Source organism: Haliotis rufescens, unplaced genomic scaffold (assembly GCF_023055435.1).
Source record: "Haliotis rufescens isolate VD_foot unplaced genomic scaffold, xgHalRufe1.0.p SCAF_16, whole genome shotgun sequence".
Lineage (NCBI taxonomy): Eukaryota > Metazoa > Mollusca > Gastropoda > Lepetellida > Haliotidae > Haliotis > Haliotis rufescens.
The window spans coordinates 23915561-23942715 of NW_025963846.1; the positions used below are offsets into that span (position 1 = coordinate 23915561).

Here is a 27155-nt window from a genome sequence, read left to right on the forward strand (position 1 = left end):
GCCCCTTCCGACCACGACATCACCACGACATCTCCACGACATCTCCACGACATTGCTTAACTGAGGATACACGTGTTCAGGGGACAAATGAGAAAATATTAAAGTGAGTGAGTGTGGTTTTACGCCGCTTTTAGCAATATTCCAGCAATATCACGACGGGGAACACCAGAAATAGGCTTCACACATTGTACCCATGTCGGGAATCGAACCCGGGTCTTCGGCGTGACGAGCGAACGCTTTAACCACTTGGCTACCCGACCGCCCCGAATATTAAAGAGTATTGCACACACAATACTATACTTTCAAATATTCGGTCACCTGTACATTTGGGGGGTTTCTGGTAGATACGTCCAGTATAAATGGATTTTTTTTTGAGACTTCATATTTTTTAACGTGAAAGGGGAAGCCTAGATTCCCGATGGTGAATTTTCACACGATCGCCGAGTGACAAGGGCGACGCCATGTTTGTTTGTAAACACTGAAAGTAGTCCCTAATTGACCTTTGATATTTGCATCTGTATCCTCATATGACCCCAACGGATATCATTTTCTCCGTTGGCTCCGAGAAACCTGCCCATTAGATGATAAATATGTTTAACTCATATTTTTATTGTCAAAATTGGTTTATCTAATTTGTTGTTTGTTTGTTGTTTTACGCCGCACTCAGCAATATTCCAGCTATATGACGGCGGTCTGTAAATAATCGAGTCTGGACAAGACAACCCAGTGATTAATATCATGAGCATCGATCCATGCAATAGGGAATCGATGACATGCATCAACCAAGTCAGCGAGCCTGACCACCCGATCCCGTTAGTCGCCTTTTAAAGGGGCGGCAGGGTAGCCTAGTGGTTAAAGCGTTCGCTCGTCACGCTGAAGACCCAGGTGTGTGTGTGTGTGTGTGTGTGTGTGTGTGTGTGTGTGTGTGTGTGTGTGTTTGGTATTCTCACAATTTTCACGTCGATTATCTGCACCATTTATCCCAATACCCTCTTTTGGGTGCGATCGTCCAGCCACTGCGTTCACCTGCGCTGTCCAGCAATATCTATGTATGCGACGCCATCAAGTTGCGAGCGCATATTCGAAATCTCCAAAAATGACGTCATGATAGAACGCTGCTTTATCGTGAAATAAACCACGCTTCGTTCTTTATTGTCCTCTGTGTGAGTGAGTGAGTGAGTGAGTGAGTGTGAGTGAGTGAGTGAGTGAGTGAGTGAGTGAGTGTGTGTGTGTGTGTGTGTGTGTGTGTGTGTGTGTGTGTGTGTGCGTGCGTGCGCACTTGACTGTCAAGGAAAAATAACAGCCCAACTGGTTAGAAATGTCCAAAATTCATGTTTATTTCGATGCTGGACGGACAATTTTACATACAAACTAATGATTCTAATTTCAATGTGGATAGGATTTCGTGAGAGAAGCATTATGAATAAGCCAATGTATGGTGGTTTATAACATTTACATGAACATAACACATATGATTGACAAAACTAATGCAAACATAGGGTATAACGTGTTTCCGCTGTTTACCGTCGCCCCCGTGAACAGATGAACCACTCGACTCACTCGGGATCCGTTAGCGCCTCTGAAAAGAGAATGAGTGAGTGAGTGAGGGAATATTGTTTCACGCCGCAGCCATCACTATACTGTAATATCACGGCAACCTGTTTGTTTGTTTGTTGTTTGGTTGTTGTTTAAGGTCGCACTCAGCAATATTCCAGCTATATGACGGCGGTCTGTAAATAATCAAGTCTGGACCAGACAATCCAGTGATTGATATCATGAGCATCGATCTACGCAATTGGGATACGATGACATGCATCAACCAAGTCAGCGAGCCTGACCACCGATCCCGTTTGTCGCCTCTTACGACAAGCATAGTCGCCTTTTACGGCAAGTATGGGTTGCTGAAGACCTATTCTTCCCTGGAATCTTCACGGGTGGGCAACCTGTATACAACTAGTCTCGACCAGACAAACAAGTTTTTGATATCAGCAACAACCCTTGTAGGTACGATGACGTCAGTGGACGCCCCCCTCTGCTGGTGACGTGGACTTTAGTTCGTTGAAAGTCCTTGAGGAGGACTCTAACCTATACATGCCCAGTGTCAGGCAGGGAAACATCAAGCACCATCTTTCAACATATCACGGCATGACGCGGGATCGAACCACCGACCTTCCGCTCTGCGGGTAGACACCCTAACCACTACACCACGGAGGCGGCCTGATATATTTTCAAACAAACAATGAAAGGTTTGAACTTAGTGCCTTGGAAAAGTAAAAGATTAAATTTCCAGAAAAGTACCAGTTCAGTACTTGCCTGATGTGTGTACACAGTTTTGTGAAATATGAAACGATTCATAAGTAAAACCTACCCTCATTTGAGCAGAAGAAACAATGACAACAATACAATAAAGCTGTGACCATACTCAGCGTTAGAAATTGGCCCTAGTCCTGTAGTCCTTGCCAAACTGCCCAATAGTTAAGGTATCATAAGGACTAGTAGAAATTAGCCCCTTAAGGGTTTTGCTGTATGTTATCCTTATAAGGACAAGTGGTCTAAAACTGTTAGTTTCTAACGCTGATACCTTTGGGAAATAGTACTTCTCGATGGCGGTTTTCATACTTGATAAGGCATTCATCACTTAAGGCGAATTCAACAGGTCATCTTATAGCGGTTTCCAAGAAACTGTCGGCAATGCATCATGTCCAAAGATCAAACAAGGGACATAACTCTGTACAATATATATTTTCCATAAAGGTTTTAGAACTTGATCCACATATATATGTCGTCTCCAGGTGGGGTTGGTGTCGCCCCCTCATCTTTGGCCTACCAAAGAAGGATGCAGAAAAACTACAGCGGATTCAGAACACAGCTGCAAGAATTCTGACATTAACCCAAGCGTGAACTCTCTACTCCAATATTGACTGAAGTACACCGGCTGCCAATCCAACAAAAAGTGCAATTCAAACTACTCTGGTTTTCAAGACAATGCATAGTTTGGCTCCTGCAGACTTACAGGAACCTATAGTACCATACAAGCCAGCACGTGTTCTCCGATCAAAAGACCAACGTCTGCTAGTAGTACCAAAATCACGTACCAAAACATGGCGATAGGTAATTTCAACATGCTGAGCCAATCCCGCACTTCAAATAAACCTTTGACTAGATCAGTCATGGTCTAAGCGCATTTGAGCAGTTGTTAATTGGAAAATGCACTATTCAAATTCTTTATTAAATTTAATTAATTAATTGATGTAAAAAATATCAACCTTGTATCCATAGCGGCTTCAATATGTTGACAATATTATGTTAACATAGAAACTTTAGATGTTTCAAGTCCAAGGCAAAGTATTTCAATTCACAATACACTGATCATAAAATTAAGTGAATCTTTTAGTAACGGCTGCCGGCAAATTTACCTGCAGAAATACAGCAAAATACGTTTATAACGAACACGCTTATAACGAACTGACGGATATAACGAACTGTTTTTAGGTCCCGTCCATTTGCTGTATATATGTTGTAAATATGCTCATAACGAACTACGGTTATAACGAACTACGGTTATAACGAACTACATTTAGTGGTCCCTTTGAGTTCGTTATAACCGTAGTTTACTGTAACGGAGTCCAGACTAACGAGGGTTTTACTATATCAAATAACTAACAGATCCCAGTCAATATTCTACACGTATTGCGGTGGTTAAATCGTCCAATCGTCACGCCGACGGTCCGGGTTCGATTCCCCACATCGGATTTATGTTAGAAGCCATATATGGAATATTGCTAAAACGACGTAATTACTGACTTAGTGTGGAACCGAGAGACTTACATCCTGGTGGTAAAAAGGTTGGACTTAAACTTGTTGGAAGAATTCCGGATTAAAGTAGCCACTGGAATTACCACATCTTGACGTATCCATACTAAAGCTCTTGTCATGTCCTGTTGAGCGCAACAATGTGCACACTTCCGTGATGGTCACGTTATCTTAAATCTATAATGCACTTAACGGTGTCTGTTTGATACGGATGTGCAGTTAGTTCCACTAAAACGTGATGAGTTGGGCGAACTATGGCGTATTCATAATATTAAGTTGTAACACAATGTGTAATCTAAATATATTTATAATACGCAATCCTATTGAGTCGACACGGTCGAGACTTCTCTATAACTGTCTCGACATTAACTATTCACCATGCTCCGACATAAAAGGCTTAACCAAATAAATATTTCCTAATGATATACGTCATTTCTGCAGGTCACGTACAACAGCATGGCTTAGGGAGAGAAGACAGTGTGACACCTCACAGAAAACAAGAGATCAGAAAAGGAGAAAGAAAAATATATGAATGAAAGAAGAGAATAATTTGGGCATTTACAAATCAGATAAATAATAGAATTATATCTATCAGTCCTAGTCGAATTCTGCGGAATGATTTGCAGAAATGTGTCTCACTGCAGATTGCAGAAAAATCTGCCCCTTTCGTATCAATCAATACACTATTTTTCATTATTTTCTAGCTTTCCTATCACATTTTGCACTCGAATGATATCCAAACATGAAACATGCGATTCAAACATACAGAATAGTATTCATACGATAAAACGAAATATAATATAAATAATTCTCACTTTTCGACGGTCTTGTGGTATTAGTTGACATGTTAAACTGAACCTGAAATGTCTACACGAATGAGTTTGTATTAATTTTTTAAGGGGAAAGATCATTTTACCGCAGATGTTTGGTAATTGTACCGCAGAGTTTTGATAATTTACCGCAGAATTAATCTGGGAATAGGTCTTCAGCAACCCATACTTGCCGTAAAAGGCGACTATGCTTGTCGTTAGAGGCGACTAACGGGATCGGGTGGTCAGGCTCGCTGACTTGGTTGATGCATGTCATCGTATCCCAATTGCGTAGATTGATGCTCATGATGTCAATGACTGGATTGTCTGTCCCAGACTCGATTATTTTACAGACCGCCGTCATATAGCTGGAATATTGCTGAGTGCGGTGTTAAACAACAAACAAACAAACAAACAAACAAACAAACAAACAAAACCGTAAACACTACAGGGACGAATGGTGACCGTCAAACAATAGCTGTCGGGAGAGAGAGAACAGTACGGGCGGGCGGATTTCCTAATCGATAAATGTACGGAGGAGATACGGTGGCCCATAAGGGACACGGAGTCTACTTTTCAATATTTTGATATTTCACTTACTTTTATCGTAACCTTTTGCAAATTAACACAATTTGTCATAAAAATATGTGATAAATCATGTATTAAAAACAACCGAAAACATGGAAAATGTACCTTCAAGTAGCTATTGAATCGTTGAAATGTGAAGCGAAAATGTCAAAAACTGAAATGAAAATGTCAAAAACTAAAATGAAAAAAAAGAAAACTATTCCCACCGCGGTGAAAATAGTTTTCTGTATTTTCAGTTTAGTTTTTGACAAACAAACAAACAAACAAAACCGTAAACACTACAGGGACGAATGGTGACCGTCAAACAATAGCTGTCGGGAGAGAGAGAACAGTACGGGCGGGCGGATTTCCTAATCGATAAATGTACGGAGGAGATACGGTGGCCCATAAGGGACACGGAGTCTACTTTTCAATATTTTGATATTTCACTTACTTTTATTGTAACCTTTTGCAAATTAACACAATTTGTCATAAAAATATGTGATAAATCATGTATTAAAAACAACCGAAAACATGGAAAATGTACCTTCAAGTAGCTATTGAATCGCTGAAAAGTGAAGCGAAAATGTCAAAAACTAAAACGAAAATGTCAAAAACATAAATGAAAATGTCAAAAACTAAAATGAAAAAAAAGAAAACTATTCCCACCGCGGTGAAAATAGTTTTCTGTATTTTCAGTTTAGTTTTTGACATTTTCATTTATGTTTTTGACATTTTCGTTTTAGTTTTTGACATTTTCGCTTCACTTTTCAGCGATTCAATATCTTCTTTATACATGATTAATCACACATTTTTATGGCAAATCGTGTTAATTTGCAAAAGGTTACGATAACAGTAAGTGAAATATCGAAATATTGAAAAACAGATTCCATGTCCCTTATGGGCCACCGTATCTCCTTCGTACATTTATCGATTATGAAATCCGCCCGCCCGTACTGTTCTCTCTTACTAGTCATCCATAAGGAAGTTGGTCAGGACTTTCAGTCGCCCGTCAAGCAATCCGCTAGACGGATGACTAGTCAACGACGAAAGTACGGAAGAACGACTTCCTTATGGGTCGCTCTCAAAGATTAATGTACGGAAAGATGGATGCTTTTGCGACATATCGATCGATGGTTAGACACACTGACACACAGACGGACGGACGGATGGATTAACAGACAGCTAGACAATTGTGGTTACCGTGTTCTCAGCAATATACGTGTGCTCTTGACTAGTCTCAGCAGAACTGGTTCCGAAGCCTGACACCATGACTCCCCCTCGTTCAAGCTGTACTCCACGGTCAGGCCTGGGTACGCCACGTTCGTCCGCAGAATGTCCCCTTCAACTCTGCAATATAATAACTACATGTATAGACTGTATGATGGACTAATAACTACATCCTGTGGTTATTTTTTTATAATTTATTTCCAGAGCATTTACACAGTTTTGCAAAAAAAAATAAATAAAAAAATAAAGCATTATAGCTTGACCAAAAATTATTAAAGTAATCTCTGTTAAATTAATGACGGAATACTTTGTTTAGTTATTAGTGAGCAAATATAGTTTTACGCCGCTTTTAGCAATATTCCAGTACTATCACGACGGGGAACACCAGATGGGCTTAACACATTGTACCCATGTCGGGAATCGAACCCGGGTCTTCGGCGTGATGAGCGAACGCTTTAACCACTGGGCTACCCGACCGCCTCTGTCAACTTATTAAATTCAGTGAGCTCCTTCTGTATAAACTGGAATGTTGGTGGATAGTTAGTGGGTAGTCTAAAGTTGAAAATGATTCGCATTGACAAAATAATGGTCAGGTTTAAACGATTTGTTTTTTTCCATAAATAACCAAAAAGAACATTTTATTTTGATACTGCTACCGTGCTTTGCGTTTCGTGCGTGATCCAAGTTTTCAAATCTCGTCAGATTGAGCGCACTTTGTTGCATTCCCAAAATATATGTAATACATCTTCTGTTTCATTAGAACAAGTGACAACGTGGATCACCTCAGAGGTTTTTTTTGTCGATCAGCGGCATGCCTAGTTTTAGTAGCTAACGTAGATGTGTGATGGAAGGGAGATAACTCATTTTTAAAGAGGCGGTAAAATACCTACGATCATGCAACGCATTTTGATTGAAACATTAATCAGGCCAATAGCAGCATTTAATCAACGGACAGAAATTTTCGAATGTATAAAGATATAAGCCTACATGTGTTATTAATGTGACGTAAGTTTTCAAATAATGATGAAAAAAATGACGGGCGTCCCACCACAAATCAACCCGTCGGAAGAGGCGACAAGATGAAACAGAAGGTCAGGCTCGGTGATCCTGTGGCTTAAATGTCATCATATCCCAATTTCGTGGGTCGATGTTCATGATATCAATCACTGGATTGTCGAGTCCAGACTAGATTATTTAGGGGCGATGGGGATAGCCTAGTGGTTAAAGCGTTCGCTCGTCACGCCGAAGACCCGGGTTCGATTCCCCACATGGGTACAATGTGTGAAGCCCATTTCTGGTGTCCCCCGCCGTGATATTGCTGGAATATAAGCGGCGTAAAACAATACTCACTCACTAGATTATTTAACGAGCACCGTCGTACAGTTCTGCTTTTGAGGAGTGTGGCGCTTAACAAACAAACAAACAAACAAACAAACACAACTCCACCTACATTGCTCCCGGGGGAGGCACACGATACTTGATGCCGATGTTTTCGAGTCTCTTCAGCTCGCTGTAGCCCAGGGTGTTGGCAAACCGCTCCCAGTCCCTGTCCTCCATAGCCTGCCTGGTCGTATTGTCCTCCTCCTCCTCCCACGCCGCCTCGTGCCACGCCCTCTCCGCCAGGGCCAGCAGCCGGGGGAACATCATGTAGTCGGCGATGTCACGGTTCCTCACCAGCTCGCTCCACAGATGACCCTGCATTCCTGCAACACGGTGAGTGACATGTGTTTTATTTATCAAATATAACAGGGGCGGTTGGGTAGCCTAGTGGTTAAAGCGTTCGCTCGTCACGCCAAAGACCCGGGTTCGAATCCCGACATGGGTACAGTGTGTGAAGCCCATTTCTGGTGTCCCCCACAGTGATATTGTTGGAATATTGCTAAAAGCGGCGTAAAAACATACTCACTCACTCAAATATAACATATACCACTCAAAAGAAGTTACGGAACACCCGATTATTTCATATTCTTAAAGCTAATATGGCATGACGTGGCATGGCATAGCAGATTTACAATAGTAATGTGACAGAATCGGGTGTTCTTAACTTCTTTTGAGTATTATATATCGTAATACATCACCATCAAATGCAAAATGTGTTTTTACAATTTGTCTGAAACCAAGCAGAACAGTTTTGGTGCTGACAAAACATGTTAATATGGACTAATTTGGGATGCGGATCCTGGCACGACTAAGGGACGCTACTCGTCTCAGCGACTTGCAATGCTTTAAGACACTAGAACATCAGTTATGTAATGTCAGTTATGCCTAAACCAGGAATATTACAACTATAGTTATATAGGTTGCTAGGGAGTATCCGACTCCATCAGACAAACCAGTGGTTGATAGCATGAGCATCAATCAGAAAGGCATAAAAATGGCAGATATTTAACTATCATATCCACATTTGAGTCGGCTCTTATATATATGTGTTTAGTATTTTCTAACTTGGTTTACGGATACGAAGATTCTAGAAAACCAGGGAGGTGGATAAATATTCCAGTTAAGACTTGTTTATCAAACAAAAGGAAGAAAATTCGCAAGTTGTTTCCATCCTGGCCCTGACATGTTGTGCATGCTCCATGGCACGTAACTGTTTATATGTTTACATGTAGGCAGGACGACTACTAGTCACAGCTTCACTGAAACGACACTGTCTAGTCTAGTGGTAGAGCGCCCGCCCCGAGAGCGGAAGGTTCGGGGTTCGATCACCAGCCGCGTCATAGCAAAAGACGTTAAAAGAAGGTACTTGTTGTTACCCTGTCTGCGGCTCGGCATTAAGGGGCTTAAACAAGGACTGGTCGGCTCGGAGTCAGTATACTGTGTCTGAGTGGGGTATTCATATTAAACTGCGGCATGGTATCTCAGTGTGCTAGGACTCTAAAATCAGCATCAGTCCGGACTAGTACAAGCACACACACACACACACACACACACACACACACACACATCCTCCCCCCCCCCCCCCCCCCCTCCCTCTCACCGTCTGGGTCTTAAATCAGGATGTTTCAGAAATGTTTAAAAATATATAACGGCATCCTCAATAGCAGTCTGCATGTTGACGACACAAGATGATATATTTACAAGTTCCGAGAAACAAAATACAATTGCTACTTTCTTCTGCCCCGGAAGCGAACCCGACCGGTAGTCGACACAGCTTGACTTACGACAGGCACCTTTTAAATGTCTAAAAGTGATTTGTCTTATCCGGTCCCGGAAGACCTACAACCTCACACCGACCGTAAAATGTCTCCATAATAATAATAATAACAAGGTCAAGGTCACGGCCAAAGTAAATAATAACGCAATGTCCCCCTGTCGTCTCACCAACAATATTTTCCGGTTTCTCGAGAGGGATACATCCGTCTAGGTCCTCTCCGCAGACATCCTTCTTGGTGAGCGGATCCCCCGACCTCGCAACGTCCGCGTTGGCGTACATGTTCATGGGCATAAAGCCAAACGTCTTCCTGGTGTCGGTGTACCGCGGCGCCCAGTACAAGCCGCGCTCTAGGGGGTCGGGCTCGTAGGGGTGGTCGAAGTAGAGATGCGTAGCTTGTGCCATGACTACCTGAAATACATAAGACAGTGGTACCGGTTTTTGTTGTTGTTTTGTTTAACGCCGCACCCAGCAATATTCCAGCTGGATGATCTGGTCTTTAACTAATCGAGTCCACGCAGTTGGGATACGATGACCTGCATCAACCAAGTCAGCGCGCCTGACCACCCGATTCCGTTAGTCGTAGCCAGCCAGGGAGCAGGGGGCATATATATTGTTTATAGAAAACATTTTTCCTTGTCAAAGTTAACTTGAATTAAAATAAATAAACTTATTTCCCCCCCCCCCCCCCCCCCCCCGCCCCCTGTCAAAATTAGCTACGGCCTTGTAAGCATAGTCGCCTGTTATAGTTGAGACAAGCATGGGTTGCTTACCTATGCTTACCCGGATGTTCACGGGTCAGGCAGTGATACGGCATAACGAGGTAGGATAACGGCCTTTTTTTGCCAAATGGGAATGTCATGTTTTAAAGGGGGCACGGGTGGCCCAGTTGACTAAGGCGCCGCGATTCGCTGTGCAGAGTTGCGTCCCTTTGGCACGCCAGAAACCTGTGATTGTGGGTTCGAATCCGGGTTCACCCCGATTATGTTTCTAGGTTTGTCAGCACCATACCCGTGCTCGTGGGTTTCACCGAAGTGGTAAACGTCTGAGACCTGCATCACTTCAGGCTTTCCTCCCACATTAAGCTGACACGCCGTCATATAACTGGAATACTGTTAAAAGCGGCGTAAAACCCAACTCACTCACTCACTCATATTTTAAAAGTGGTATGAAAATTATCGGATATGTTGATATGGTTGACAACTAGCCTTTTGTCTTTCTGACACGTGTACGTGTTGGATAACAATATGAGTGACAAGACCGATATCACCAACTTCACGAGGAAGTGAGGTTCCGACGATGATTTTTACTATACGTTCGTACCGTTTATCTGCAAACTTAACTTGAATAAAAAAAGGCACATGTTCAAACATTTTTAAAACAAACTTTCCGGAAACCTCTAAATTCAGCCTTTTCGACACAGGCTAGCCTCATCTTTACATTTAGTTGTGTTGTCCAAAAGATGCACGTGTCGTGATGAACAAAGTCGAGTTCTCATTCCTTTAATATATTCCTATATATGTATACTTTTATGACAATGATGTTTATTAATATTTTATTTTACTCATTATTTAAATTAAGCAGACCACAAATGACCCAACGCGTATCCAAGCAGTGGGATAGTGGCTGGGGGAGTTGTATATAAAAAACCCAGTTAATATAGTCTTAAAGTGAGTGAGTGAGTGAGTTCACTCCGCTTTGAACAGTATCTCTGTTTTACCACGATGTGTGACTTGTGGGAGGAAAGTCAGACTGACGTAGGTTGCAGCGTTTACTACTTTAGGGGAAACAAACACTAACCAAGGGTCATAATCAGGGCGAATGTAGATAAACTCGGCATATTCCGGAATATTCCGTAACCACCATGATACCTCGGGCAGCAATGGCGTTGTGATATTACATGTTTTCACCGTAAACCACTTACCGATCGAAGCATGCTTTAGGGTGTGAATTATTATTATTATTATCATCCTCCTCCTCCTCCTCATTATTATTATTCTTATTAGTATTAGTATTATTATTATTATAAATGGACCGAACTCCAACGTGCGCTCTTAAACCTAACGCGCCGTGCCAATGAAACCTAACGCCTCGTTACAGTTGCCTGTAAATGTTGGCCGACACTGGGGTATCAAATTTATAACATCTTTTTTATATCTTTTTACAACAGTCGTAAAAGCACAGCTTTTCAGTTTTAACGACACAATCAAAAGACAAACTCGTGGATTTAGCAGTGTGTATTATATTGTGCCTTAAGATGCATGTTTTAACATGTGTTTTATATGTACAATTAAGTGCTGTTAGACCTCCAACTTAGTCGACGTATCTCAGTCATAGCACACAGAGGCAAAAGGCCTCACCAGGTAATGTCTCATGTATCGTAAATCCTCGAATAAATAAAAGACACCTCAGTTTGTAAACCTGCTTTCTATAAAACCTTCAAATCGTGTTGAATAACAGCGAATAGAGGCACCACAATTCGCTGTGCAGAGTTGCGTCCCTTGGGCACGTCAGAAACCTGTGATTGTGGGTTTTTGAATCCCAGTTCGTCACGATTATGTTCCTAGGTTTGTCTGCTCCACACTCGTGCTCGTGGGTCTCACCGAAGTGGTAAACGTCTGAGACCTGCATCACTTCGGGCTTTCCTCCCACATTAAGTTGACACACCGCGATATAACTGGAATACTGTTAAAAGCGGCGTTAAACCCAACTCACTCACAGACGGTATCTTAAACTCATTAAATCTCCGAAAGTATTTTTCAAACAAATAAACAATTTTCTTGCGAAACATAAGGGAAAACTATTCTTGCTTATTTATTCTATTAAAGGGATATTTAGTAATACTGACCATGTTTTCAGGTTTCCAAAGAAACCGATCAACAATTCTATGATTTGACCCGTTCCCTCTAAACCCGCGAAACCCCGAGAAGAGAAATTTAAAAAAACAAACAAACCCAGTTGGAATAAAAAAAAAATGTGCAAACGCCAGTATGTAAAAAATAACCGCCTTAAGGGACTTCAGAAATATATACCCTAAAGGCGCTTATTCGAAAACTTACGGTATGTACACTACATTTTATACATAGTTCACAAGCTCCTCGGCTACTACTGGGAGGTGTTACAAGTAGCTGTGAAATATTCGTCTTTCAACTTTGGTTTGTGCGCAATCTCATTAAAATCAGATCTTACTTCTCGTTACCGCTGAACAAAGATCTGAGGACATCCCATTACGGGTCACGTCAGAACGACCTTTCATCTGACCAATCAGAGCATCGCTTATCAGATTATGAAAGTGACAGTTGGAATGAGATTTTTGATGGTGCAACCTCGAATAATAACACAGGGTATTCCGAACGACAGTTATGGGCTTTATGTCTGTATTCATACAATCTAGACCAGCTATTAGCCATTCCAGAGTGTTCTTTTGTTCAGTTTTTATTTTTTTAATCGAGTATATGTCAAAATATGTTTCGAAGCGTTGTCGCCAGTTTGAAACTCATGCCGTATTGCTCGATTAAGCTGCCTGCGGATTGGCTATTGTCGACTTTTTGTTAGTCATTCCATTGGCCGGTCAAAGTTTGCGAAAGGTCGGTCTGACGTGACCCGTAATGGGATGTCCCCAGATCTTTGTTTAGCCGGAGCGAGAACTAAGATCTGATTTTTATGAGATTGCGCTACAGAATATGAGTCCTATATCGAATCGAAATGTGTTACATAAATTACATTAAAAGAGTATTATTTTCGACTGTCAGTAAACAGTTATTGAAATGTGTAATTACTTGAAAATATATTTGTTTTGATGAAAATAACCCTGTTGACATCTGCACAATCTAATGAGATAACTCCTTTGACTTGTACAGAAAATTGTAAGTTTTGACACATAAAATACTTATGAGATGACGCAGTATTGACAGCCACTTGGGCCTAATGGTGCCTCCGTTTTACCTTGTATCCAGCGTTGGCGAGTTTGTAGGCCCTGGCTGCAGCCCCCCACTCCCAGATGTTGTCCCAGGCGTAGCCGTAAATGTTCTTATTCTGCAGCCCCCCTCTCTGGTAGGGGGTGCTCCCCGACTCCATCATGCCATCCTCCCACGCCGCTAAATCCAGCCCGAACTGAGAGGTGAGATTAGCAACTTGGCGGAGAAACAGTTGTTTTAGGATCTTTGTATCAGCTATATCAAACCCATTGCCAAAGACCTGTTCACAAGCCGTGGAATTTTCCCATGCTCCTTTCGCAACTTCATCCCCACCGAAGTGAAATATTTTTAAAGGTGAAATGTCTTTGTGTAAATCGTGCAGCGTTTTAACGATCTTGTATATGAACCTGTATGTTGACGGGAGACAGGGGTTAACGGCATTGTCAGTGTACATCTGGATGGATTTATACACCGATGGATCATTGGCTTCCACGAGAACATACTCGTTAGCTGCGGTCACGTTGTTCAGAGCCAGGAAGCGTTTCCTTCTGGCTTCCATGGCCTTGATGACGGCGTGGCCGTGACCAGGCATGTCCACTTCCGGGATGACCTCGATGTGATGGTCACGGGCGTAGCGGACAATCTCTTGGTAGTCCTTGGTGGTGTAGAATCCTGTGCCCGGAGCATTGGAGGTTGGTCCTGAGCCAAGGAAGGGCAGGATGCAATGTTCCTCTTTCGGGTCATGGCATCTGCGGCCTGCTACCTGAAATTAATATCTCAAGATGAAGGGTACTCATAGCTACATGTCTGACAATGCACGCCAAGACTGAATTGAACAAGTTTGTGGTTGATGGAGTGTGTATAGTTTTACGCCGCCTTTAGCAATATTCCAGCAATATCACGGCGGGGGACACCAGACATTGGCTCATTGTACCCATGTCGGGAATCGAAACCGGGTCTTCAGCGTGACGAGCTAATGCTTTAACCACTAGGCTACCCGACCGCCCCTGTGGTTGATGGAAGGAAGCCGACTGTTTAACATGTCGGTTTCGTGTTTTGTGTGTGTGTGTGTGTGTGTGTGTGTGTGTGTGTGTGTGTGTTGTTTTAGGTTTCAGATTGTCCAGCGAAATTATCAACATTTTGTTTTCCAGTATAAACCAGTATAATATTTTCGCAACGTCCCAAGACAATTTATGGTTCCATGCAACATTAAATGAACAATTCAATCATGACTGTTGATGTGACTGTCATAGGTCACGTTGAAGTCAGGTGAAATATTTCCCTGATTTAGCAGTAAATATAACGTGTAAAATATCATATATACTATCTTGCCAACTGATAATTCTACACATGGACTGCATGTCAACTGGCCACTGAGCATTGATAAAGCTAAGGTTGTCTGGAGGTGGAAGAATCTTGATAGAGCTTAGATCATGGTTTACAGTACAAAACCGTTTCACTGCTTAAGCAGACACACATACGCCCGCACGCGCGCACGCCCGCACGCCCGCACGCACACACACACACACACACACACACACACACACACACACACACACACTCTCTCTCTCTCTCTCTCTCTCTCTCTCTCTCTCTCTCTCTCCACATAACGTCATGTATATACAATTCCAATGGACCTCCTTTAACGCCTATAACCACTCCCCGAGAGGAGAACCTTTTCGTTATTGGCGATCTCGTTCTATAGTTACATCTAGTTTGCTGTGGTCATTGATTTTACCATGTTATAACACCATCAAGTTTCCAAACTGCATAATAGAGTTACCGCGGACTTGTGAATGTTAAAAAGAAAACACCTTTTTCCCAAGAGCATTCCTGGTGCATGAAATCAACTATATTCTAAGTTATCGTGCAGTTTTACAATAAAATATGAAATAATCACAAAGTGATCGGACCTGAGTGAGTTCCTCCAGGCCAGGAATCTCGAGCCTCCATCCCTCGTCATCAGTGAGATGAAGATGCAGCTTGTTCAGTTTGAACATGGCCATGATATTGATGAGGCGGAGCACCTGCTCCTTGCTGTGGAAGTTCCTGGCCACGTCCAGCATCACGCCACGGTAGGCGTAGCGAGGAGCGTCGACGACGGTCACGTGGGGAACGTTCAGGTCGTCGTCCATCAACTTCAACAGCGTCTGCACACCATAGAAGACTCCCGCTGGAGCACTGGCCCTGATTTCTATCAATCCATTGTCTGGATCCACAGACAAGGAGTAAGCTTCAGGACTGTTGCGCTGTCTTCCAGGAATGTTGATCTCGACCTTACCTTTAGTAAGTTTAATGTAGCCACTACTAGGCTCCGTGGCTATGACGTTGATGCCAAGGCGTTCTGAAATTCGTACCATCATATGTGAATACAGTACAATAGGCAAAGTGCGAAACCTTATATTTTATACTGTTAATGCCTTGTTTAACGGATTTATATTCCCCAGAAAACTGTAGTTTTGAGATAGAATTATTTATATCAGACAGTTTTAAAAATGATTTCGAACGCCCGAAATAATAAAAAAGAATTTTATTTAGTTTGATCAAAGGATTACAGTGAGTGAGTATGGTTTTACGCCGCGTTTAGCAATATTCCAGCAATATCACGACCACCCCTCAAATGATTACATCGCCATGTAAGAAAAATATATTCTGAAAAAGTTACTTTTATTCATTATTTTTGAAAAATTGGAATAACTATAGAGGCAAAATAATTTTATTATTTTAGCATAAAAAAACGTTTAAAAATTATTCAAATATACCAAGAGAAATGTTGTATATAAATAAATTTATTCGACTTTTTGGAACATGTAGTATAATAAAAGTAACCTCAAGCTTCCAACACGGATACATGCAGCCTTAATCTTACAATGAAACTTGAAAAAGTAAAGTTTGTTTTCAAGTACATCGATGCCATCAACCATTTATGAACCAGGCCAGTGTAATGTACAGGGCTTGTTTGCTGCTTATCAAGAGTGAAATACAAATCGCACACGAGTACGTCGGATACTGGCAAGAGAACAGATTCGGTTATCCACACTGAGTCTTAGGCGATAACCCTGAAGCCTCAAACAGACATGACTCAATTCCAATGTTAGTTCTTTCTGAACCTCTTCCTACAATTTCAGAAACGTTAAAACTGGACCGAAGTTCACAATGACCTATAGCATTAATCCAAATAGAACCTCACGCCCTCCTTGGGTAACACTCAGATACAATGACAAACACTTGGCTGACATTTAATCTGTTTGAAGGGAGGCTTATCCCCACGCTAGTGACGTCAAAAGGCCTATTTAGGTTTGACATTTTTCCAGAGAGCGAAGGAAATATAAAAAAGAATGGCCCGGGAAGCTTCATCTCAGAATATATTAAATTTCACCAGTACGTTTTAAAGATTAAATATTTAAAGTTTAAAGTCTTCAAACAACAGTGTTTACTGTCTCAAACGTTCATTATTACAGCTCCTAATGGGAGAACGAGTTCATCATTTATAATTTTGTTTCAAAATTAAAAAAAATAAATTAGTATAATACAACATGCTTATACCAATGCTATTATTAAGAAGTGTGAGTATTAAAACTAAATTTCCAATAGCATTTAAAGCAATATTTGAAATTCACATTTGAGAGAAGTTCTGCTCAAATGAGAGTGTTTGTTATCACAATATGGTATGGCATCTTCGTGCGGAATATTGGCAACAGGTCAGATTGATGTAAGCTTACGAAGTGTAAACAGTAAACTACGGTTAAGACTAACTCAAAGGGACCATTAATTTTAGTTCGTAATAACCGTAGTTCGTTATAACCATATATACAGCATATATGCAAGAAAGGGCCGGGACTTGTCCGTTATAAACGTAGTTGACTGTGTGTTGGACAAGAAAATCCATATGAACATAAAAATGAAAGTATCTGTTTAGTGCTTTATTTACAGTCAGTGACGGTTTCCCCTTAAATCTAAATGACCGTACAAAAGGTGTGTTGACATATGCTTCACATTATGCACAACAATCCATTAGCTATTTGTGCCTTATTAGCTTTATGGGTGGATTTAACACAGGATGGTTAATCCCAAAGACAACATTGTTGTCAGGTGCACTGGTTACATCTGTCGCAAGAAATAACCCATGTAAATTGACTTAACAGAGGAAATGTGTGTTCTTTGAGGAAAACATTTTAAAACCTGCAAGATACTGCAATTCATGGCTAAGATTGCTGGCAGCAAAGTTAAACTGGATTAAACTTGAAGGGCTTAAAAACATCTCCCTGCAAACCGCTCAAACACAGTTGCAATTAACTTAACAGAAAGAAACAGGGGTTTTCGTCACAAATCCTCCATGCTAAATCATGTACTTTGTGGCTAAACTCATATTCAGCACCTGCTGCAGATTCTACAGATAGCGTTCAGATGGAGACACTCGTGCACATATAATTTTGACACATAGACAGGTGTGTCATATTCATAAAAATTAATCCGAGCTGCTCCCTGAAGAATCACGCCTGTATTTCATGACTTCAGTTGCAAGACAGAAATTAAAGCTTCTTACGGGTTGTAAGAGAGTCTGGCAGCTTATGGCAACAGTTAACAAAAGACTTCTTACCTGCAAGATACTGTGCTTCATAGCTGAAGTTTCCATCAGCAAATATCCTCCAATCTTTTGTTTGTAAGGAGATCTTATCTTTTCCATTAACGGACATCTTAGCTGGTGTGGGGATTAGGTGATTGTTAGCAGAACCAAGGTCTTTGGTATCCTGATTCATAGAATATCTGACTCTGGGGGTGAATGGGTCGTATCTGTCATGGCCTTCGGCCTCTTCGGTTATGAAATCATACCTTTTCCATTTATTAGGCGTGTCAAAGTCGCCAACGAAGTCAAAAGACTCTCCAGCGGTGCTGAGGATGACTCTAGACTCTAGCCCTTCAGATGCAACGTACCAGTTTGGAAGTCCATCAGACTTTGAAACGGAGAAGTTTTCAGAGAGAAACTTCACACTCCTTGTCGCTCCTGGTGGAATAGCCTGAAAATTGTCTAAGAGTTCCAGCATAAACAGACACCCTTGCGTGTGGCGGAACCTGATGCCATAGTTCTCAAGAACAGCACCTTCTACAGAAGGCAGGAACTCTGGTTCCAGAAGGTTCAGATGACAAAAATATATAGACCAGCCTTTACCAGGGATCGTTTTGGATCCCGTATTGGTCATTGTTATTTGAGCTTCAAATGTCTTCAGAGCGTCGCGGAGATTGTCGATCACATCGTACCTTACATCCATGTACCGGGCTATATAGTTGACAGTTTCTTGGCGGAGACCTAGAGAACAGAAAGTGGAAGTGCCATGATATTTTGATTTGTACTCTTTTGAAAAACAGATTGTTTAAAACTAAATCAAACCAAATGAAAACAGGTTTTAAATTGTCAAAACAGTGTCATGAATGAATGTTTGCTCCATCGGAGAACCTAAATGGAAAACAAAACAATAAATTCGAAACACAAATGTGGACTCGCACGTTTTGTATTGACTTGGTTAAAAACAGATGGTTTTTAAAGCGTTTTTCTAATGTGGAAGGTCTTGTTTGTCGGAATGATTACGTGTGTAGCCTTGTAACAATTGGGCTGTGCCCGTGCAGTATCAACAGCTTGTCTAATCTTACCGATACTTCAGTTGATATCATGAGTTATTTTGTCACCATGGTGATGCGAAGTCAAACATTGTAGACTGGTTTAAAAATGTTCTTGAGGGCGTCAACTTTGGTGTTTTAACCGTTGAAGGTCATATCAAAACCTTTCGCATATATGTCATACAGCGTCAATAAGTTAAATATATTTTCAATTAAAACTTCACGATCGTTTATTGAATATTCACTTGCTGCTTTATTGAGTCACGTTGATGCTATATACAGAAGCAAATCGACGTCAAAATAATCGCTCATTTTTCGAACACTGGGGAATGGGGTCGTACAAGACGCCGCAATTCGCTGTTACGTTCCCACCTTTGGCGTGCCAGATACCTCTGGTCATGGGCTCGAATCCTTTCATACGTTTCAAGGTTTGTCAGCACCATATCGTGCTGGTGGGTTTCACCAAAGTGGTGAAGACCTATTCTACCCCGGATCTTCACGGGTCATTTTGGTGTATAATGGAATAATATGAACATTCTTATAATATGTTGAACAGTATATTTAGTTTAATACACTATTTTGTCAACTAATGATGCCCCCTGTTCATGTTTGGCTTTATCAATATCACGTTCTTCCAAAATGTATGATTTACTTGAAACCATTTTGAAAGCCATATCCTCTTATAGTAAGTGTGTACGCCAGAAACCTATGATCGTGGGTTCGAATCCCGGTTCGCCAGGATTATGTTTCTATGTTTGGCAGCACTATACCTGTGCTCGTGGGTTTCACCGAATTAGTAAATATTGAGACCGGCATTACGTCGGGCTTTCCTCCAAAATTAAACTGACACGCCGTTCTATAAGTGGAATACTGTTAAAAGAGGTGTTAAACCAAACTAGCTCACTCACTAAATGAACCGCTGTTAAACATTTAATTAGGTTTGTGATGAAAATTGCTCTGAAACGTATACCACATTTTAACCAAAGGTGACAGCTACGATTACCAGTCTCACAAGCTGAGTTTAAATTTAGCGACTAATATGTTAGAAAGGCAAAACAGCAGAACTGCGAGGTCAGAATAGCTGCCTAATCCGCGAAGTAAAGGCGAGGTCCACACAAACAAACAGCAGCAGACCTGTGGCGCATCACACTGCCCCGACACCCAGATTCCCTCCGTGGCCCCAGGGTCACATGCAGAGCTGGGCAATTGAGCCAGGGGGGGAAATGTCAACAATCCCCTTTGTGTAAATATTGGCGTCAAATACGTCAACAACTTTACATACCAAGTAGTGAATCTAGAGGAAGAGATTGTGACAGAGGATAGGGTTTCTCAAGTCCAATAAATGACTTGCAGAAGAAAAAATATTTAAGCCAATGATTCATATTGTAAAGTGGTTTTTTTAAGAAACTGTGTTTTCAGAAGGTTTTCTAAATGAAACATTCTACAGGTTCGTGTCAATGGACGTTATTGATAAAATGTTGCCCGAAGGATTTTTTGTGTGCTTTAAGCCGAAAGAAGAGTTTTAGTCTGGAATCCCGATGACATAACGGAGAAGATGTTGGCACGAGACCGGTCCTATCCTCTGACGCTGTATCTTCAGAATGTTGTGACAAATCTCTGGCACTAGGACAACATATTTTGAGATTTGCATTTATCAATAATGTCTTTGCGTATGCGCGTATTCGACTTTTTCATGAACTATGTGAAGTATGTGTTGGAAACATTTAGTTATAATATCTTTCAACAATATAATCATTATAAAATTCTTATTTCAGCTTGATATTTTTTATGCGAATTGTCTGGCAGGTTATGTTATGTTATGTTTGCGACTATATTTAAAAAAAATAGATAAAAACGTTAGAACAGAAACAATATTTTGATTGACAGATCACAAACTGAATGTAAATATGTAAATAAAACGCAAGAATCCCATCATTGGGATAATACTACTTTCTCTTTTAACTGATATTGGGCTGCAGATGTAAACGTAACAATCAATGTGCTTATTATGAATATGAATGATAACTCTTAAAGGGTTAATCGCCGATTACCGATGCGACGATAAATATTAACTCACTTCAAAACAGATTTGCAAAATCTCATTTTTAAGCACGAGAATAGACTTCGTCTTCAGCAGATGGAGTGTACGCCTGTTTGTATGAGGATATTACTGATGCTTGGTAGAGGGGCAGTGAGTGACCACAGATGTGTGTATCAAGGATAAATGGGTACTTTAACCTCAAGTTGGGTCTGCATGCATAAGTGTATTGTAGCCACTGGTAGTGTTCTATTTTCGTGAGTGAGTGAGTGAGTTGGGTTGTATTATTATACAGTATTCCAGTTATATCACGGCGTGTCAGCTTAATGTGGGAGGAAAGCCCGAAGTGATGCAGGTCTCAGACGTTTACCACTTCGGTGAAACCCACGAGCACGGGTATGGTGTTGACAAACCTAGAAACATAATTGGGGCGAACCGGGATTCGAACCCACAATCATAGGTTTCTGACGTGCCAAAGGGACGCAACTCTGCACAGCGAATCGCGGCGCCTTCAAGCTACATAGTTCACCAACAATAGGTCGTTTATGACAAGACACAGATGACTACCTCAAGCCGAGACACCTTCAATTAGTGTGTGAAAATGATTAAATAAGGGTTGTGGGTGAGTATCGTTTTACGCCGCTTTTAGCATTATTCCAGCAATATCACGTTCGTCACCAGAAATGGGCTTCACGCATTGTACCCATGCCGGATTCGAACCCGGGTCTTCGGCGTGACGGGCGAACGCTTTAACCACTAGGCCACCCAACCGCTCCGAATCGGAGTTAACAAATTTTGGTGATTAAAACTAGTTACTTCTGCTGCTTCTGAAAGAATTACCAATCTCTACTTATCTTTAAAGAAAATTTCAGTCTATTTTCAAAGCAAATAAATGGTATTTAATAACTGACATCGCTTTATTAAAAGAATCAACAACTCTTTGAAAGAAAACAAATGCGGACTTTGAAGAGTAGTGACCGCAAAAATATTCCGTCTCGGACAAGTGGCCCCCCGACACACACGCACGTGCACCACGCAGATTACATAAACATCTCAGAATGTTAAATGGAGGTCCTGTAGTGGGCGAGTGATTTTGATTTAACACCGCTTTGAACAGCATTCCTGTTATATCGCGGCCCAAAGTGATGCAGGTCTTAGACGTTTAACACTTGTGTGAAACCCATGAGAACAGGTATTTTGCTGACAATCAAGGATCGCTGCCAAGGGGAAGGGTGAATCTGGATGAGAACTCTCGATGAGCGGATTCTGGCACGCCTTTCGGATGCAACTCTGGAACCAGATTAGCGGCGCCTTAGACAAATGGGTCCTGTCGTATTGTCATGTTACACGATTGCCATATATACTTCCTCGAACACGTAGCAACGAAGTTGCCACTCATTTCGCGGACACCAGGGCCCACTTGCACAAAGCGATCTTAGCGCTAAGATGATCGTAACTCCCATACTTTAACATTGACTTACGACCGACTTAGCGCTAAGATCGCTTCGTGCAAGTGGGCGAGTAGGTGAGGTGAAATGGGGTTTAACGTCGCGTCCAAGATTATTGCACTTATATAGCGACGTGTATGTACGTGTGTGTGTGTGTGTGTGTGTGTGTGTGTGGCTGCTTGTACTAGTCCGGACTGATGCAGATTTATAGTGCTAGCTCACTGACATACCATAAGACAGTTTAACTTGAATACCACATTCAGACACAGTATACTGACTCCGAGCCAACCAGTCCTTGTTTTAGCCCATTAATGCCGAGCGCCAGACAGGGTAACAACAAGTACCATCTTTTAACGTCTTTTGGTATGACGCGGTCGGGGATCGAACTCCGGACCTTCCGCTCTCCAGGCGGACCACGGAGGCGGTCCTCTTGGTAGACAAATGATATGGGGAGTGTAGGCAATTGAATTTGTCCGTTCTGTACTTGGGATGCAAGCGTGACATTTCGAAAGCGAGGTGTGCATATTTGCCGTGTTTTCCTGAATCTTGTCAATCACATGTGTCAAAAGGGGGCTTATTCCAAAGAATTTTGTAACTATAATTTTTCATGACGCCCTCTCCATCTTCTGGGTCGTCCTATGGATGGGCCTCTGAGTCAAAACCACAAGCATTGCGAAGACGGTAATAAGAGGATCGAGCAACGCCATCTTGTCGCTTAAGATACTGTGTTTGTGCCAAAGCTGGACATCCACTGTCAATGTGTTGGACAGTATCATTAAATTCATTGCATAATCTACATTTCATATTTACATTTTGATGCAAAATCACACATTGAGGGTTTCGAGTAGGAAATGACTGTTTCTGAGCAGCAGTTTCAATTTTTTAGGTTAGCCGACCTCATCCAATTGCTGCTCTTCTCAACACACTGCACAAAAACTCGATGCAGTGGTCGTTCGTCCTCCTTGCGCTGATTTGATATGACACTTCGCTTGGCTAACCCTCATTTCTGTACCGTCCACCAGACCAGAACCATCAACCATTATTAGTTACTGTATTATTATTTCTCCATACCGAACTAGGTTATATGGGGGTTTACATTTCTAGAGAATAACTAACGGGATCGGGTGGTCAGGCTCGCTGACTTGGTTGATGCATGTCCTCGTATCCCAACTGCGTAGATCGATGCTCATGATATTAATCACTGAATTGTCTGGTCCAGACTCAATTATTTACAGACCGCCGTCATATAGCTGGAATATTTCTGAGTGCGGCGTTGAACAACAAACCAACCAACCAAGTAAGTTTCAAGTGACGTCGGTGACAATTACCGCAGGCGCATCATAATCGTTGAACGTCTTGTTGTTTTAACCCAAAAAATATTGATAAAACAGTTCAATCAACACAAGTAGGGATGATGAAGACATCCTCTGCGCTCCTTTATTAAACAAATGAGAAAAAAACCCATACCTCTCAGTTGATTTTATCATAATATTATGTTTGATTTCAATTGAAAATATCTTTAGATAGCGATATCTGTATAAAACAATGAACAGCACTTAGTCAGCACTCAAGGAATACTTATACATGAGTTTATTTAACAAATATAATTTGATTTAGAACTTTAAAAAAATTAAATCGCATAATACACAACTGCTCAAGTTATTACGGCAATGAAAATGTTGTAATTTGTTTAAGAGGGGAGTTTTAACGTCATAAATAACCAAATTCGAATATACAGTACATGACAAGGCAAGAATAGCATAAACTTTGAAATAAAGTAAGAAAAGAGGTTGTCAGCAACCTCTGTAATTTCCTCGGGGGTATTAATCGTTCAGCAAATATCGAAGGCATACCATTCTGCACGTGCTCTTGTAACTAGAGTTAATTTAAAAAGGTTATTTGTAGAGCGTTCCACGTGTGATCGGGTTGTATTTGCACTGACTTAAACGACTTTAAATATTTGGCGTTTTTGCATTCTTTAAGAAAATAAGTTGATAATGTGTACACTATAAATAATTCATTACAAAGTGGTCGTTTTACTTTTGCTGCCGCTTTTTGTGAAGAACGTGGCCCTAACGAGACATTATAGGAAGGGATTAGGACTAACTGATAGGCAAATATTGGTTGTGTTTCTACAAATGTCTCTTTCTGGCCACACGCCTCGTGTTTATTCCCCGAGTCACTCTGTCTAAACAACGTGGTCGTTGTGGGTTAATCTTTGCCTTCAACACAGGGGGGCGACGTGAGTTTTTCCCTTGATTCACGTTGTTGGAAACTAGTTTATACAGTGGACTGGGTGTCTACCCACACAAAAAGAAAAGTTTACATATAAAATGAAACAAATAAATACTAATGTTTGAAGTTCGAGGCCAATATCAAGCAGATTGCCAGTTTGAACATGGTTGTGGTATCCGATAACAAAAATAATTTCCATATTTCTAAACATCAAATGTTTAGAAATAGTATTGATTGTTTTGATAAATAATCGTATGTGAATCAAGACAATAATGACAGACTCAATCAAAAATGATAAAAGGGTAAATAGATATACAACCAAATCATATGATAACATAAACAAGCGCATGAAGTGATATTGAAAGTAGAATTCAAATAATCATTACGTGATATCGTTGCTTAACAAAAATAATATTAATCATAATGTAAAATGTCCCAATGTTTCATAATATACATTTACACCTTAAATTTTACATGAATTGCCAAGGTCCAATTCGCACAACAAATTTTCAAATAGGTTATAAGTTAAACAATGAGCGCATCACAACGTTGAAAATTCAACGTCAGTTGACGTTATTAATAACGTTGAACACATCTTACCGTTAAGTGGTGTAGAGAGATAGTTAAGAGCAAACAGACAGATGATGGGATGGAAGTAGTCCTTCATGACAGCGGGTCAACACCAGAGACAGCCAAAGGTACGATGTGTGCTGGCTCAACCGAACACAGCGTCTGACGAGGAGATGGCTTGTCCCGTCATATGAACGCTTGCTTGTCTCGCGGCCCAACAAGCTAATGCTACGGGGACGGGCCGGGGCACGAGAGACGACGTTGGCTCACGAACGTGCCTCTGTTTAACCTTGAACACTGGCGCGTCACATGATGTGGAGATTGGCACGTTAGGTTAAGTCCTGCTATTGTGGTGACATTCGCTTTTGTGGCTACTGATAGTTAGACGCGAGTTACAACAACATGGCGGTTTGTATTAGTTTAGGAGACATCACATAAGACTGCCAAATACGATGTTAACTTTGTGGAATTTATTTGCTTGGAGATGTAAACAAATATGTTGTTTCGAATTTGTTGGTTTTTGTAGATGTTCATCAACATTTTGTGAAAGTTGAATATTTTTTAGGATACGGTGTCCCAAGTCCATATCACCAGTGCTTCATAATTTCCATTCATAAAATTCGATAACATATATATTTTTTTAAATGTACGTGGGAATATTATTTCATCGCCTGTGGCGTAATTCACTAATGTGGAGGTGGTACAAGTATATGTAGGAATAGATATATTAATAATTATGCGTAAACGACATGTGTATATAACATGTGGTTAATGCAAAAACAACATAAAAAACATTTCCAGAACAGTTATCATCATCCAAAACTGGCTCCCACGGGAGATATCGCTTGGGTGATATCAAGCGATATCTACATTCAATCGTTGATATATTTGATATCAAAAGACACTCGGGTGAGATTCTCTGTTTATAAAGTCAGTGGAAATGAAATATAACATTCTCAGTTAATTGTAGATATCAGTAGTCTAAATTATGCATGTAAGAACTTCTCACCGGAGTGTTGGACGTCAAGTCAAGTTATCAGATGATAGTGAAAACGTGACGTCATGACGTCGCACGGGTCCCGTTGACTTCTTATGTTATTGACATCATCTATAGTGACTTTTTAATGGAATAAAAACACGATTGCTCTTAATTGTGAAATACAACGCTGTATTTATACATGCATCCGAGTTTAGGTTCGGAAGATGATCACATTCTTTTTCCCCACTTTGGTGTGTCTGACCAACTTAATTGTGATGTACGTTCCTTTGGCGAGCCAGAAACCTATGATTGTGGGTTTGAATCCCGGTTCGCACCGATTATGTTTCTAGGTTTGTCAGCACCATACCCGTGCTCTCGGGTTTCACCGAAGTGGTAAACGTCTGAGACCTGCATCACTCCGGGCTTTCCTCCCACATTAAGCTGACACGCCGTGATATAACTGGAATACTGTTAAAAGCGGCGTTGAACCCAACTCACTCACTCTCTGTGATATAAACAGAATGTGCACCATTGCCTTGATAAAGTAATACATGGGTGTTGTGCTGGTTGCTCTAGGTGTAGGTTTGAAACACTCGTTGCTGACCTCTTATTGTTGTCTTTCCCATTCGATAGATTCAGTTTCGTAAGTTTCTTTGATGTCATACAAGAGTTATCTACCTTTCCCCGGACAAGTTCTCGTTGGTTCGATCGGCCCCCAGTCGCTACTTTCATAGTCAGGTTGTCAGCCGATTCAAGACAATATCATGGAGGGGGTTGTG

General features: G+C 41.1%; 1 protein-coding gene across 1 annotated transcript; it reads right to left on the bottom strand.

The window, feature by feature from the left end:
- Positions 1 to 1309: 1309 nt before the first annotated feature.
- On the bottom strand, positions 1310 to 25603 carry LOC124133827 (beta-hexosaminidase-like). The gene is made up of 8 exons (XM_046498365.2): positions 25428 to 25603; positions 18091 to 18798; positions 15404 to 15834; positions 13519 to 14253; positions 9744 to 9984; positions 7870 to 8122; positions 6393 to 6539; positions 1310 to 1579 (listed from the first exon to the last, which is right to left on the bottom strand). Exons 1-8 carry the CDS (start codon positions 25492 to 25494, stop codon positions 1453 to 1455), a joined length of 2709 nt encoding a protein of 902 aa, XP_046354321.2. The 5' UTR covers positions 25495 to 25603; the 3' UTR covers positions 1310 to 1452.
- Between the last annotated feature and the right edge of the window lie 1552 nt (positions 25604 to 27155).

Coding starts and splice junctions, on each gene's coding strand:
- LOC124133827 (XM_046498365.2), bottom strand. CDS start 25,494: ATGAAGGACTACTTCCATCCCATCATCTGTCTGTTTGCTCTTAACTAT. Junction 15,835..18,090: donor TGAAGCACAGTATCTTGCAG/GTAAGAAGTCTT, acceptor TACGAATTTCAG/AACGCCTTGGCATCAACGTC. Junction 6,540..7,869: donor GTGCCTCCCCCGGGAGCAAT/GTAGGTGGAGTT, acceptor ATTATATTGCAG/AGTTGAAGGGGACATTCTGC.